The 15,403-nt window shown below is 48.3% G+C and overlaps 1 protein-coding gene across 1 annotated transcript; it reads right to left on the bottom strand.

Annotated features, from left to right (window-relative positions):
* Window positions 1-8,942: 8,942 nt before the first annotated feature.
* Window positions 8,943-15,112, bottom strand: AZGP1 (alpha-2-glycoprotein 1, zinc-binding). The gene is made up of 4 exons (XM_006941965.4): window positions 14,956-15,112; window positions 12,940-13,200; window positions 10,127-10,402; window positions 8,943-9,521 (listed from the first exon to the last, which is right to left on the bottom strand). The coding sequence occupies exons 1-4, from the start codon at window positions 15,029-15,031 to the stop codon at window positions 9,256-9,258; spliced, it is 879 nt and encodes a 292-aa protein (XP_006942027.2). The 5' UTR covers window positions 15,032-15,112; the 3' UTR covers window positions 8,943-9,255.
* Window positions 15,113-15,403: the final 291 nt, after the last annotated feature.

Here is a 15,403-nt window from a genome sequence, read left to right as displayed (position 1 = left end):
GGGACCTGAAGAGATATTGTATGGGTTTGTTCATAGCGACATTGTTCAGGATAGCCCCAAAGTAGAAGCAAGCCAAGTGTCTGTTGATGAATGGATGAACAAAACACAGTACATACATACTATGGAATATTATTCAACCTTAAAAAGAAAGGGAAAGTTTGACACTGATCCTACTATGGTAATCTTTTACAATATGTAATTGTATCAAATGGTCACACTGTACACCTTAAACTTACATTGTATTATATGTTAATTATACCTCAATGAAAGAGGGGAATCTATTCTATTAAAAAAAATCACACAAAAGGGATGCCTGTCAGGCTCAGTTGGTAGAGCCTGGGACACTTGATCTCAGAGTCATGAGTTCAAGCCCTATGTTGGGTGTGGAGCCTATAAAAAATAATCACATTAGAAAAAAAGAAAATCACATTAGAGGAAAACCCTAAGACAGGAATTAATTTGGGAAAAATTTTAGGCAATGCCCAAATCTTGTTTAGTCTCACAAGAGGCACTCAAATCAGGACCCTCTGGAAAGTAGTAAGTGTGGCCAAACTCCAAGGCATTTATTAGGATTTCTTATACATCTGACAATTTACGTTGGTCAGAAATCCTAGCAAAGGTGGAAATGCTTCCAGTTTAACTCAAGCCAAAAGAAATATTAGAAAGGCTGCTCTGGAGGGGTGCCTGGGTGGCTCAGTAAGTTAAGCATCTGACTCTTGGTTTCAAGAGATCTCATGGTTTGTGGGTTTGAGCCCCGTGTCAGGCTCTCTGCTGACAGCTTGGGGCCTGCTTGGGATTCTCTCTCCCTTGCTCTCTGCCCCTCCCCCACTCCTCTCTCTCTCTCTCTCTCTCTCTCTCTCTCTCTCTCTCTCTCTCAAAATAAACTTAAAAAAAAAAAAAAGGAAATTAGAGACTGAAGAAATAGCTGATTTAAAGGTTTACTTCATATGTTAGAAGTAGATCCCTCTGTCATACCATTTGCCACGTGTTGGGATTTTGTCTCAAAAGCCAGGCCTATTGATACAAGTATCTGGATCCAACAGTCAGTTCTGGATGAATCCAAGCCCTCCTGTCCCTTAGCATAATAACCTCAAGCTTCATCTGTGTTGTAGCATGTGTTGTAGCATTCCTTTCTGGGGTGCCTGGCTGGCTTAGTCAGTAAAGCATGTGACCCTTGATTTCAAGGTTGTGAGTTCAAGCCCCACATTGGGCATAGAGCCTACCTACAAAAAAAAAAAAAAAAGAAAAAGAAAAAGAATTTCCTACTTTTTAAGGTTGAATAATATTGCATTGTGTGCATAGACCACACTTTGTTTATCTATTCACGCTTGGATGAACACTTGGGTTGATCTCACTTTTCTTGACCTTTAAAGAAGGAAATGGCATAATCTCACCTGTGTTGTCAGAGCATCAGGGATGACTGGAAAGACAGGTGACCTGGGAGGACTGTGCACTACTGGATGCAGACACATTTAGACAGGAGCAATCTGGGTGGAGAAAAGGACCAGAGTGAGAGTATAATTCAGCTTTGGATGGTTGGGAGGATAAAGAAAAATCCGAAGGAAGGAGAGGAGGTGGAGGGAAGAGAGGTTGTTTTGGTTTTCTTTGGGGATGGGGTTGGGGGGGGGGGGGGATCAAGCTGGAATCTGAACTCTTGATTCTGAGGGGTCTTCAGGACATTCAGGTGGAAATGCTGGGGGACAGGTGTGAAAGCGGTGTGAGATGACACAATAATTATAAGAGGGATCAGCAAACACAGTTGAAAGGAAATGCCACCTAGGTTTCCTGGCAGCCCTACAGTTTTTTATTTTGAGAGAGAGAGTGCACCCACACTTGCGGGGAAGGGGCAGAGAAAGAACTCCAAGCTGGCTTTCGAACTCATGAACTCACGAACTGTGAGATCATGACCTGAGCATAAGCCAAGGGTGGGGAGGCTTAACCGACTAAGCCACTCAGGCTACCCCAGCCCCTACAACTTCCTAAAGCTGCTGGGAGAACCTCTCCAAATCCGTTAGCATGGTACATAGTGCCCTCTCGTGACAATAAGGTGCAACTGCAGCTGAGCCTACAAGCTAGGGAGGAAATGTTTTTCTGAATCCTGAAGGCGGCAGTTCTGTCCCTTAGCTGAAGGAAATCTGACACTGACTCACACACTGTGTTTTAAGATCCTCATGTAAACACTGGGTGCTCAAGGGTCCAGGGAAGCTGAGTGCTCCCTCAGTAAGTGCTGTGAGCCTAGGAGGCACCTGTGAGCACAGTAGGAATGGTTCGTGGACAGATGGAGGAGAAAGGCAAGGTCAAAGGGGTGTAGTTAAATGAGAACAGTGTGTATATTGAAATTATTTTGGGGTCACCCTCATGGTTCCACATTTCCTTTCAATTATTTTACGAAAAAATTTTTAATGTTTATTTTTGAGGGAGAGAGACAGAGCGTGAGCAGGAGAGGGGCAGAGAAAGAGGGAGACACAGAATCGGAAGCAGGTTCCAGGCTCTCAGCTGTCAGCAGAGAGGTGCGTGCCGATGCCAGGCTTGAACTCAACGAGCTGTGAGATCATGACCTGAGTCTAAGTCAGACGCAACTAACTGAGCCACCCAGGTGCCCCTACTTTCAACTATTAGTGTACAACAATCAATATTCAATTTTCCAGCCAGGCGGCTTTAGTTTGAATAAATTATCTGCCTGGGTGGTCCCTAAGAAACAGAACTACCTGGAAAACATTTTGCTTTGGGGTTCTTTCTTTTTTTAATCTTTCTTTCTTTCTTGTTTTTTTATTTTTTATTTTTTATTTATTTTTTAAATTTTGTTCTTAGTACACTCCACACCCTATGTGAGGCTAGAACTCACAACCCTGAGATCAAAAGCTGTGTGCTCCACTGACTGAGGCAGCCTGGAACCCCTTGCTTTGTGCTTCTTATCTCCTTCTAACTGGTCCTGTCACAATGAGGGAAAGGTCATTTCAGACGTCTGCACATTTCTTTTTTTTTTTTTTTTTTAATTTTTTAACATTTATTTATTTTTGGGACAGAGAGAGAACATGAACAGGGGACGGTCAGAGAAAGAGGGAGACACAGAATCCGAAACAGGCTCCCGGCTCTGAGCTGTCAGCACAGAGCCCGACACGGGGTTCGAACTCACGGACCACGAGATCACGACCTGAGCCGAAGTTGGCCGCTTAACTGACGGAGCCACCCAGGCGCCCCTGCACATTTATTTCATACTACACCCAGAATGTCCCAAATGGCAGAGACCTCCTGGTGGTAGGCTGTATCAGGATGAGGTTTGACTATAGTGAACGAGATTCCAAATGAGAGCGGCTTAAGCAAGACAGAGGATTATTTTTGTCACGTTTGTAAGGTCTGGGTTTAGGCAGTTCAGGGCTGGATTGGTGGTTCCACTGGCACCTGGTATCCTGATCCCTTCCAGCTTTCTGCTCTCCTATCCCCAGGGTGTGGTTCTCAATGTCACAGTCCAAGATTGAACTCCAGGTACCACATCCATTCCCAAGGAGCAGGAAGAGGAAGACCAAAGTGGGGAGGACGGCTCACCCCTTCCCTGTAAGGGCCTGACCTGGGAAGTGCATGGAACACTTCTGTTGTCTTGAAGAGTGAATACATTAATAGAGTTTTGAACAGCACTTGGCTTAAGAATGCCTTTCTTTCAATAACAACCATGATAGTAATACTTAACATAGCTAATAATGTTTGAATGCTTCCTATGTACCTGCTACTAAAGAGCGTCACCTGTGTTAGCCCACTTGGCGCTCTTCAAGTGGGATATTTTCCACACTGGTGCTATTTCACAGACAAGCAAACAGAGAGATCATACAGTTATAAATGGCAGTTATAAATTCCAGTCAAAACCATTCAATTGTATTCCAGAATCTGCTTGCTTAACCAGTAAGCCATACTAACTCAGTGTACTCTGTTTTGTCTATATATATTTTTGGAGGGGTATTTAGTATTATATTAGTAACTTATTCCCATATCTAAAGACAAATTGTTCTCAGGCCACTGCAGCCTGGCCCGTGTTTGGTTCTCCAGACCCCTTACACAGCCTGGGTAGAGAGGAGGTGTGGATGGGATGTGGGATATGCCTGAAAGCTGGAGACAGAAGGGCTGGGAGAGTTCCTAAAGAGGAGTGGCAAATACCAGATTCAAGGTCAAAGATGGGAAACTCTGCTGCAAACAATAAGCTATATAAATTGGGACATCCTGCTCAACCCCCAGGAAAACATGTATTCATTCCTGGCTATTTTGTTTTTATTCTGTTTAAAGCTAATGTGGCTGGGTTTCTTTTTTATTTCCCACTATTTGTTGTTGGTGTGTAGGAAATCTATTGATCTCCTGTATTTGCTTGTCACCCACATTTTTGAACTCTGTTTTAGTGAAGTGGCCATTGATTTTCTTGAGTTTTCTAGGTAGGAAGACGTAGCATCTGCTAATAAGTGTCATTCATTTCATGACTGTCAATATTTGAACTTCTCACTTCCTCTTATCTTAAGGAATTAACTTAGAAGTTCTAGAAAAATATTGAATAATTGTGGAAATAGGCATTCGTGATATTCCTGACATGAATGGGAATGTGCTAATGTTTCGTAGAAGTATGGGAGCTGTTTTTTTTTTTTTAACATTGTATATATTTTTCCAGGGTAACAGAAACTGTTGGCGCTTACCTCCAAATAATCTTCCTCCTTCTTCTGTGCTAAAAAATGCCCTCTGATTTTGACAACAATTGACAGAAAACTCTTAATCGCAGGGGCTCAGCCTGTGGCATGAAACTGACTTTGGTCGGTGAGATGTAAAGGGAGGTCGGCTGGGGGTGGGTGGGTCCGTCTTCCTAGGAAGGTTTTCCTCGGTGATAAAAGGCAGGAATTGTGGGAGGAAGAATTTAGGCCATTATCTCAAGGCGTGAGTCCTGACTTTGAGCTGAAGAAGGCTTCTGTCTCCTAACACCTAACACCTGCTGCAGTTATTATTGTGACCAGTAGGGGGCGACCCCAAACCCATAGAGGAGGGGGGCTGTTGTGCCCTGAGAAAAATCCCTCGTTTGAGCCATCTGCAGTCAAATACGATATTCCTTGCAGCTGAGGGGCATTCCTAAATGACACATTTGTGCAGGAAGCCTCCTTCTGTCGCTAGTTTATTCTGAGTTTTTGCCTAAAGTAGGCACTGGGAGTTGCAGTTCAAAGCCAAATGCAAGCCCTTGAGCCAGAGCAGGTGAGAGCTAGGCGTATCGGGTCAGCAATGAAGAAATTCTGGGGCAGCCACGGGGGAGAAGCAGGTCCAGCGGGGCTTAGGAGAAGCATTCAGTCGGGTCTTTTCAGTTTGGGCCACCCGGGGTTCCTTCTTCTCTCTGCCAGCTCTTCGTTCAGGAATGGTCGATAGCAATTATTCACCTCTCAGGTAGAAAGCATTTCCACTTCCTGGAGCTCTCCTGCTGTCGGGGATCTACATCCAGCCACCTTGGCTTCCTAGGTTCCAAGGGAGCTAACGCATTTCCTGGTACTTAGGCAGGAGGAGACCCGGCCCAGGTGCGCGCGGCCAGCCTGCACCTTTGCCTTTAGGCCACGAGGGGGCGCGCGAGCAACGCTGAAGATGCGTCTGGAGAGCTTGAGAGGAAGGTCTGGGAGGAGGCTCTTCACCCAGGGTACGCAGGCAGGGTGGGGCCGTGTAAGGGGGCTAGAGGGAGAGACGAATGAGGTCTGAGCTGTAAGAGCGAGGAAAGACGCAGAAAGGAACAGCACGGATCGGTTTGGAGGCTGGTCTTGGGAGCAGCTACCCTGGGAGTGCAGGCAATACTATTGGAGGTGGATCATCTTGAAAATTCTTCCTTGGATGAGAAGCAGGAAGCTTCCAGATGCTCCAGCAGCAGGGATCAGGTGGAGTGAGCAATCAAGGGGACTGAGGCAGGAGGCCTGTGTGGGACATGACAGCCTAGGGAGGAGCGTGCTGCCAGAAGTGACTCAGATCAGACTCTACCCCACAGCTCATAGCCAACCTCTCAGCAAATTCAGTGCTCATCGGGTCCATCCGCAAGTCCCCGTAGGCTTGATCCCCAGAATATATCCTGACTCTGGCTGCCTATCTTGACAGCTACTACGACTGTGATCCAAGTCCTTCCCCCGGCCTTGTATCTAGTCTCCCTGTTTCCACTCTTCCGTCGCCGTGGTCTGTTCTTCACATAACAGCCAAAGGAATATTTTATTTTTAAAGTTTATTTATTTATTTTGAGAGGGGGGTAGGGAAAGAGAATTCCAAGCAGGCTCCGCACCGTCAGCGTGGAGCCAGACGTTGGGCTCCAACCCATGAATTGCGAGATCATGACCTGAGTTGAAATCAAGGGTCCGAGGTTCAACCCACTGAGCCACCCAGGCACCCCAAAGGGATATTTTAAAAACCTAAATCAAATCATACCACCATCTTTGTTAAAACCTACCAGGCAGTGCCATTTGCAGTAGAAACTCCTTCCCAAGGCTGACAAAGCTCTTATACAATCTGGCTGCTATCTGCCTTTTCAACATCTTCTCTTATGACTCTGCTCTTGTTCATGATGCTGGAGTCCACTGGTCTTTATTCTGCCTTTCAAGCACCATGATTGTTCCTGCCCTGGGGACTTGGCCTTTGCTGTGCCCTCTGCCCCAAATGCTCTTCCCCCCGGTTATTCCCATCTTTGATTCCTTTCCTTTCACTTGGAAAGGGACAAAAAAGAGATGAAGTGATGGGGTGGTGTGGGATGCTTAGATAGTGTGGAAATTAGCTTCCCTCAGTGGCTTTCTGGAAATCTTCCCTGATTTTTCTATCTGAGAGATAGCATAGAAGGAGTATGTGTTGGAATTAGTGATCATGGTAGCGGTCACGGGAGGAGGTAAGCTTTGGGTTGAACCTTGATGGAGGGTATTGTTTCAATAAACAGAATTGGGGCAAGCTCCAGGCAGGAAAGGGTGGTACCTACTTGTCCTGCTTGGTCTCCAATGCTTATTAGAGTACCAAGCAGAAAATCGATACTCAGTATAGAATACTTGAGTGAATGCACCAATAAATAAACAAAAGAAACAGGAGAAAACACTAAACATATCTGACAATCAGGTCTACTTGGCTGGCACAGCAAGACCTAGTAGCATGCTAGGCTGAAAAGGCAGCGTTCAGCCAAACTGAAGAAGACCTTAACAGAGACTAGGGTTAAGTCTTGTAGCCCTTTGGCATCTCCTGCTCATTCCTGCAGTCTAGCTGGTGAACTGTTCCCAGAGGAATCTTCCAGAGAGACGAGGTAGTACTAAGGGACTGAGGAACTGCCAAGGAGATAGTTTGTGGCAGTGAGGCCCTCCTGGGGTGGGGCATCTTTAAAGTGCCCTTGAACTTAGGATCTGTTGCTGGTTCTCTGTTGGGCAGGTGGGAGGTGCTCAGGGAAGGACACACATTTGGTCCTCTGGGCCCTTTATCCTCCCTGGTGGGCCTGGGCATGCCCACGGCCTAGCCCCACTCTCAGTCACATCCCTTGTCAGGTCCCTGTGGCCCTCCACTCAACCATCTCATGCCCGACTGGTCAGGAACAATCTTTTTACGTCTTCTTGGCCAGCTGTCTTGGCCTTCACACCTCCTCTGAAATCTGAATCCCTCCAGGAAGTTTCTCTGGGTGTCTGAGTGGCTCTGTGTCCCTCTCCCCTTCCCCCACAGCTGGACAGGACTGGGGTCTTCTGAGGTTCCCTTTCCTGACCCACTCCCAAGCCATGTCCCGTGTCCTAGGTGGGGTGGGGTCTCACATTTCAGTCTACCTTAGCCCTGGCCTGTTCCTGTGGACTTTGGGTTTCCTTATTGATCTGAAATTCTCCCATCACGTGGTTTTCTTTATTTGTTCAGTGTCATGTGGTTTGAAATGTCAATGGCTATATTTTTCCCTCTTGACTGTTGGGATATCCCCACCTGTAGCCCTATACTGTTTATTTGTTTGTGTTTTTGTCTCGGAGGAGAGGAATATGGATTTCACATAGACTGAAGAAGCTATTTCTCAGCTTTGATTTCCAAACTTGGTCAAAGTATCAAAAATAAAAAGTATAATCTTAAAATTTAGAGTTTCCAGAAAAATAAAAGAGTCAGCTTAGAATTCTGAATGCTTGGGGCACCTGGGTGGCGCAGTCGGTTAAGCGTCCGACTTCAGCCAGGTCACGATCTCGCGGTCCGTGAGTTCGAGCCCCGCGTCGGGCTCTGGGCTGATGGCTCAGAGCCTGGAGCCTGTTTCCGATTCTGTGTTTCCTCTCTCTCTGCCCCTCCCCCGTTCATGCTCTGTCTCTCTCTGTCCCAAAAATAAATAAACGTTGAAAAAAAAATTTTAGAATTCTGAATGCTTAATGAGCTCAGTTCAGCTCACTTCACTTGGAGAAATCCAGTGTAGAGGCTGAGGCTGGGAAGGAAAGGAAGGTCTCGTCATAGAGATTAGCTTAATGAAAAGGTCAAGTGTGAGCTCTGCTCTGTCTTTTGGGGTTTAAACCTGTGGATGGTGGTGGGTAACTTGGTTAAACACACACACACACACACACACACACACACACACACGCCCGCGCGCGTGCGCATACAAGTGAACATCAGATTCCTGCTTTCCTGGGAGTATGTCCCGGAGAGAGGAAGCTTCTCGAATGAGCTATGGTGTGTGGCTCCAAGGCAGAATGGTGTGGGAATGATGGAGCACTGGAATGGAGGGCAGTGTTTCACAGGGAGGAGGGAGGTCTGGGGCAACTGAGGCACAGAGGAGGCTTGGGTTTGTATTAAAGAGGTTCTCCAACCTCACAACAGATGGGACATCCACAGTGGGCTCCTAAACAAGGCCCAACGGACCAGGTGGTCCATGCCACGCTACAGTTGACACCCCAGGTCATGATGCCCAGAAACGCTGCTTTGAGTCGATGCCGAGAATTTCAGATGAATCAGAGGCTTAGGAGCACAGGACGAATGGTAACATGTACTCATTATTTTTACTCCATTGCAGTTGAAAAATCTCTTCCTACACTGTGTGCTAGGCAAGGTGATTACTGTTGATTTGATTCTATAGATTAGATAATGGGGTTTTGCAAGAGAGCAGTGAGTCAGCTCAGTGGCCGGCATTCAAATCTTCTGTCCCCTGACTTCTCGCACCGTTCCCTGGGCCCCACTGGTGATGCTGACGGTGATTTCTAGAGCTCATCTTCTGGCGTTCCGCAGGAAGGGTGACTGCTGCACCTGAGTCCCCTTGCGGCTGTCAGCCCTGGTTCCCTGCCTCTTGTCCTACAGCCCAGTGAGGGGCTGGTCCAGGCTGCTGTGCACTATGCGACAGAAGACTGTGTTCTTAGTTCTCCAAGGGGAAACTGTCAACGACACCCAGGACAGGTAAGTGCCGTTTCCACTGGGGAGAAGGTCTCCCCTCACCTCAGTCTCTACTGTATTGCCCCCCTGAATCCAGTGCAGATCAATATCTTGTGGGTAGAAGTCACTGGCCCAGCACTTGATTGTATCTTCTCCTGGGGTCCTGGTGATGGACATAGATGGGGGATCTGCAAGGGGACAGAGCATGGACATGGAGGGTGTGCCCTAGATGACTCCCTGCTCGTGTCCCTTCCCTCCACTCTCTGGGTGTTAGTGATGAGCAGAACTCCAAGTTTTGTGTCTGCCTCCCCAGGGAAGCTTTACAAAGATCAGGGAAGGCTGAGGGTTTCCATGTTGGATCGTGGAATGACTGTGGCCGCCCTCTTGCTCCCCTGTCCCTCCACCATGTACTGACATCTGATGGCAAGAAATTGTGAACGCCTCCATACAGTTTTTATTTTTTCCCAAACTTCTGAGTGGGCTTTGGGGCTCTCTCCTCTCCCAGGCTCAGCTCTAGGCCTCAGTTCTGCCTGCAGCTCTGTCCATCAGATCCTTCCCTGCTGTATCCTGTAGGACCCTCGTTCTCATCGCCTCCCAAACCAACGTGTTAGCTTGTGCCGACCAGTCCTGTCGCAGGCAGGCATTTTACATGCCTGCCTCCATCCAGTGCCAAGCCAGGAGGCATCAGCATAGAGACACCACCATGAGATATTCCCTGGGTTCCCAGCCTGAGATCACCTTGGTCCTTCTCAGCTCAGCTCGGGAGGAGCAGGGCACAGGAAGTGGGGGGTACCTTGTCGGTCCAGGAAGGCCTTGCCATATTGCAGGTACCTCCGCAGCATCGCCGGGCACTCCTCTTCCAGATAGGCCTTGGCCCGCTGCACGTAGACCTCTTCTGCCTCCCACTTCCGCTTGGTGTTCAGAGCTGCTGGGTCCTGGGGGACCCAGCCTGGGATTTCTCTGTTGAACTCGATGAAGTTCTGTCCATCGTAGGCATACTTCCAGAACGCTCCACTGCTTTTGTTATTCAGGAGCTCACAGCCAAACCTTCCCTGAAAGGTGTGAGACCCTGTACCCTCCCCGGGCCCCCAGGAAGTCAGTCAGCCTGGGATCAACTCCGTCTTAACAACTGCTATTCCTACACAGTTTGCAAAAACAGCAGGAAGAGTGGTTTTGGAAACCTAAGCACACGGTCCCTTTATCTTGACAAATGGGTTATGAGCCAGACATACAGCAGACAGAGACAGGGAAAGTTGCTTTGCTTTGGGTTTTAGGTCCGTCTGAGCAGAGAAACATTCTTCCCAGCCGGGGAGTATCAGGGAGCTAGAGACTAGGCACAGGATGTCTAGTCCCTGTGCATCATCTCATTTAGTGAACTGTGAATGCACTGGGAGCTCTTTTTATATTTTATAAATTGTTTTATTAAACATTTTTTAATGTTTTATTTATTTATTTAATTTTTTAAAATGTTTATTTTTGAGAGAGAGAGAGAGAGACAGAGACAGAGAGTGGGGGAGGGGCAGAGAGAGAGGGAGACACAAAATCTGAAGCAGGCTCCAGGCACTGAGCTGTCAGCGCAAAGCCAGATGTGAGGCTCAAACTCATGAACCACGAGATCGTGATCTAAGCTGAAGTCAGACACTTAACCGACTGAGCCACCCAGGTGCTCCTATGTTTTACTTATTTTTGAGAGAGAGAGACAGAGAGAGAGACAGAGAGAGAGACAGAGTTGGAGTGGGGAGGGGGCAGAGAGAGAGAGAGGGAGACACAGAATCCAAAGCAGGCTCCAGGCTCCCAGCTGTCAGCACAGAGCCTGACACAGGGCTCTGACTCATGACCCGCGAGATCATGACCTGAGTTGAAGTTGGACGCTTAACCCACTGAGCCACCCAGGTGCCCCATCGTAAGCTCTTAGAAACCTGACACAACCACACTGAAGTGCTGTCTCTGAGTGAAATAGAATTTCATATTTAGAGTTTTATGCAGATTATGAAATGTCCCCCATTTCCCCCTCTCATTTCTAAGTGGAGCTGATGTCACCACTGGAGTAAACGTGATGTGATCTCTGCTTCCCTCTTCTCCAGAGTTTGATATCTACATTACAAATCTCGGAGGCCCCCTCTCTTCCCAGTGAGCCACAAGCCTTGGAAATCAGCCTCCTTAGGGAAGGGGACACATGTCTTCATTTTGGTGATAAAGGGAGGTGTTTACCCAATACTGATTAGCGCCGAGGGCACAGGTTCTCCTCTCAAGCTCCCTGGCCTCAAGTGGCAGCTCCCTCCCCACCCCCAGCTGGCTTGTGCACCAACTTGGGCCTTTAACCTCTCTGGGCCTCTGTCTTCTCATCTTGGAGACGGCGATGGTGACAGTACTACTTCAGAGGGTGAGCGCGAGCATGACAAGTGTTAACACCCGGGCCTGGTGCCTAGCAAGTGCTCAACAAGTGTTCGCTCCCATTCTTTTTCTGCCACCCTGTGTTCATCTCTTTACCCTCTTTCCTCATAATTACTCGTGTCAACATTTTTATTCCAGCTGGTGTCTCTGGGCACTGTGCATCAATCACCCTGTCCTACTTCTGACACACTCACTGGGCTGTTTTCCTTCCCCGGGCTTCCCATTCCTTATCCTTCAGATTTCTGCAAAACTCTGGCCTCCTTTAGGAAACTTTCAGGTTCCGTGTAGCTTCTTAGGCATTTTTGTACTCAGAAACCCATCTTTCGACGCCCGCCCTACGATGACTTAGCATCAACAGTTTGCCAGCCTGTGACTGGCTGACTTGGGGAGCGGGCAGTGTGCAGGACTGCGTGCTGGGCTGGACACATGGGAGCCAGTCCTGGTGCCCTGCACTGTCCTGGCTCCTCAAATGCCTCCTACCACAAGTCCAGATGGGCCCTCATGGAGAGGAGGGCCTTTAGGATTCCCTGTACCTCTAACAGCATGTGGCTTTGAATTCAGTCCCCACTAGCTCCCGGTATGGGCCATGCTTGGTCCCAGGCACTTTCTCTCAATCATGCAACACATTTCATTTGAGCAGGTGTTACTGGCTGTCCTAGGGGATGGGACTAGAGGGGTGATCAAGACAGATGAAGTTCTAGCCTTTGTGGAATTCACATAGGTAAGTTTGATGGAATCTCTCGGAGATTCCAGTTTTGCCGATTCAGACCAGGCATTAAGATGCGTTCACTGTGAAATGGCTAGTGACTGGCTGGGCTGCGATGTGAACCCACGTCTGACCGACCCCAGGGTGAGCTCACTCTCTGCTCGACATCCCTGGGCAGGGGAGTCTGATGCCTTCTAAAGTGCCAGCCAGCAGCCCCAGACGGATTGGGGTGTGGAGCTGAGAGGTCACATGTGCCTGGGTGAGAGTTGACTCTGACATCACTTCCTGTGAGAGCTGAGGTCTGGGAGTGAGGATGGGGACATGACAGGGCAGGTGGAGAGCAGCTGCGTTGTGGGGTGGGGGTGGGGAGACGCAGAATGTCCACATATTTCTACTCTGCTTTCTGTTCCTTGTTAGGGATGGGGATTAGTTCCATCCTGCTGATCCCTTTCCACTCACACCTGCAGGGCTAAGACCCTCCACCCCACCCTCCTTGGTCCACTGACCTTCTCTGTCCTTGTAATAGTCCATGATGTCCTGCAGAGTCTCCATGAAGATGCTCTCCCTGGCCTGCTGAAGTTCACTCTCCTTCTCCCAGTCCTCTATTCCTTCCATCTGGCTCCATGGGTCCAGGGGTATGGCCTTCCTGCTTTTACTGTCATAGTGAAAGAAGACCTGGTCATTGAGGTAGGCAGTGGCCTGGAAGCTAGGGAGGCTGTCAGTGGGCCTAGACACCCCGGTGTAGAGGAAGCTCAGACGGTAAGACCCTGAAAAAGAGGAAGAGACTTTGAAGTGTGGGGTCCATGCAGGCCCAACGTGGGGCAGCAGAGGGCCAGGAAGGGGGATGTGGTCACTGTGCCTTGGCCTCTGCAGCCCACAGCCTCACCCCACTGGAGGCTCGCTCGAGTGAAAGGGCCCTCCCAATTCTAGGGATGGTATTTCAGAGACCATTCTGTAGCTTCACTACACTGTCTTGTCTTGGCACGAGACAACACAATACTTCTCAGCCCCCTTGTAGGTATATTGGGATCATGAGACTGAGTTCTGCCAAAAGGGGATGTGAATTGTAGTGATGTCTTTCTTCTGGTCTCAGGCCCTATTAGCTGGTTTGTTGTCTCTGTCTCTTATTTAGGTGATGACTGTGGAGGCCTCAGGATAAAACAGAATCCCTGGATTCCCGAGTCACCCCACGGAAGACAGGAAAGTTGCCTTATCTGTATTCACTTTACATGACTAAGAAATAAACAATGTGTTGGGTTAAGCCACTAACAACTTTGTTACTGGAGCACAACCTAGTCTAACCTAATCTAATACGTATAGTTCGAATGTGTAGGAAGAATTTACCAGCAAACTCAGGAAATGACCTAGAATGGATCTAGAGCTCAGAATTCCCAGGGCTGTGCCTTATGTTTTGGTATAAGGCAGGGACTTGGAGAGGAGGACATCGCCATAATTAATTCATGATACAACTCACAGGGGTGTTAAATGTTAATCACATTTAGAAACTAATTAGCAAGAATAATTTCAGTACTTGAACTAGGAATCTGCCACATGACTACCAACATTATTAATTCAGTAGACCTCAAGTAAAGCATATTACCCTTCATAATGTGGGTGGGCCTCACCCAATCAGTTGAAGGCCACAAGAAAAAAGCCTGGTCCCCCAAAGAAGAAGTAATTCTGCCTCCAGACTTCCTTTGGTCTAAGCACGGCAACACCCACTCTTCTCTGGGTCTCTACCTGCTGAACTAGCCTGTGGATTGCAATTGTACAAGCCAATTCCTTAAAATCAATCTCTGTCTGGATATGCATCCTATTAGTTCTGTTTCTCTGGAGAACCCTGGCTAATACAAATTTTGGAGTAGGGTGTGATTAACATTCTCAAAACCTATGTTCTCATAGTTTGTAAATGTAGCAAACTTAAAACATGCACACGTTGGCTTATATTTCTTCCCCCTGAGATTTTTGGCTGAGAAACAGCCTCATTTTCCTGTTCTAGAGTTGACTTTGGTTCTTTCAAGGTTCCAGCTGGCCTCTCTCCCAGTAACTTGCCTTCAGGGTTAACAGTGGCACTGTGGGGGGAGGGGACAGATTTCTTTCTAGAACCCTCCAGTTAACCTGCCTTCATATCTGCCCCTTGGGGTTGCTCTCTCTTCCCTGAGAGTCAGACAGATTCCTCCAGCCCTTGGAAGAAAGAAAAGAACAAGAAGTTCTACCTGTGTGGCTCCTGCCCCGTCCTGGCTGTATGACTCTGGCCAGGTCACTTCACCTCTCTGGTCTTAGTTTTGTTCATTTGTAAACTAAGGGGTTTCAGATCTTTACGGCCTCATTTAGCATGGGTCCAGAGGCTCCCTCAGTGCTTCTAGAAGTTTCTGAGCTGAGTTAGCTGACAGCCTTGGCCTCCCATTCACACAGTCTACTTGTGGATCACAGCTGTAGGAGGGGCCCTTCTCCAGCCCACCTGTTCCATTTATTACTTCCCCTCTGTTCTTCTCCAGAGCCACCCTTACTTCCTCACTCACCAGCTTGGGTCTCCTGAGGGACTGCAGGACCCAGAAGGAGCAGCAGGGACAGCAGGACAGACACCATCGTGCCCATTGTGCCTGACTGGAAGGTTCTGGACTGCCTTGGGCCCTGGAGCTCGGAGCAGACTACTTGGAGATAAAGCCAGGTGTAGTTGTGGGAATGGTTGGGCTTTGAGCCCAGCCCGGGGAAGGCGACTTTGCAGGCCAATGAGAGTGCAGGACAGGCTCCTCCCCTGACAGTGAGAGAGAAGGATGAACAAGCCACCCTGGGCAGAGGCTGCACTCAGTGAGCTCAGAGACGGTGTGCAAATCGAGAGCTGAGACGGCTGATCTGCAGGCTGAAAGTCTGTGTATCCCCCCAGGTGAAAGAATGCCAATGGCCGGGGGTTTCAGGTAGCAAATGCCTCTGCAGTCTATCATGACCCACCCTAGGCTCACTGTGGGT

This window comes from Felis catus, chromosome E3 (assembly GCF_018350175.1).
Source record: "Felis catus isolate Fca126 chromosome E3, F.catus_Fca126_mat1.0, whole genome shotgun sequence".
NCBI lineage: Eukaryota > Metazoa > Chordata > Mammalia > Carnivora > Felidae > Felis > Felis catus.
This window is presented reverse-complemented; position numbering and strand designations above follow the sequence as displayed.

Excerpts from the sequence above, each read along its gene's own strand:
- AZGP1 (XM_006941965.4), bottom strand. The coding sequence starts at position 15,031 with ATGGGCACGATGGTGTCTGTCCTGCTGTCCCTGCTGCTCCTTCTGGGT. Across the intron at positions 13,201-14,955 it reads CCCTCAGGAGACCCAAGCTG|GGTCTTACCGTCTGAGCTTC; the intron begins GTGAGTGAGGAA and ends CCTCTTTTTCAG. Across the intron at positions 10,403-12,939 it reads CTATTACAAGGACAGAGAAG|GGTCTCACACCTTTCAGGGA; the intron begins GTCAGTGGACCA and ends GGGAGGGTACAG.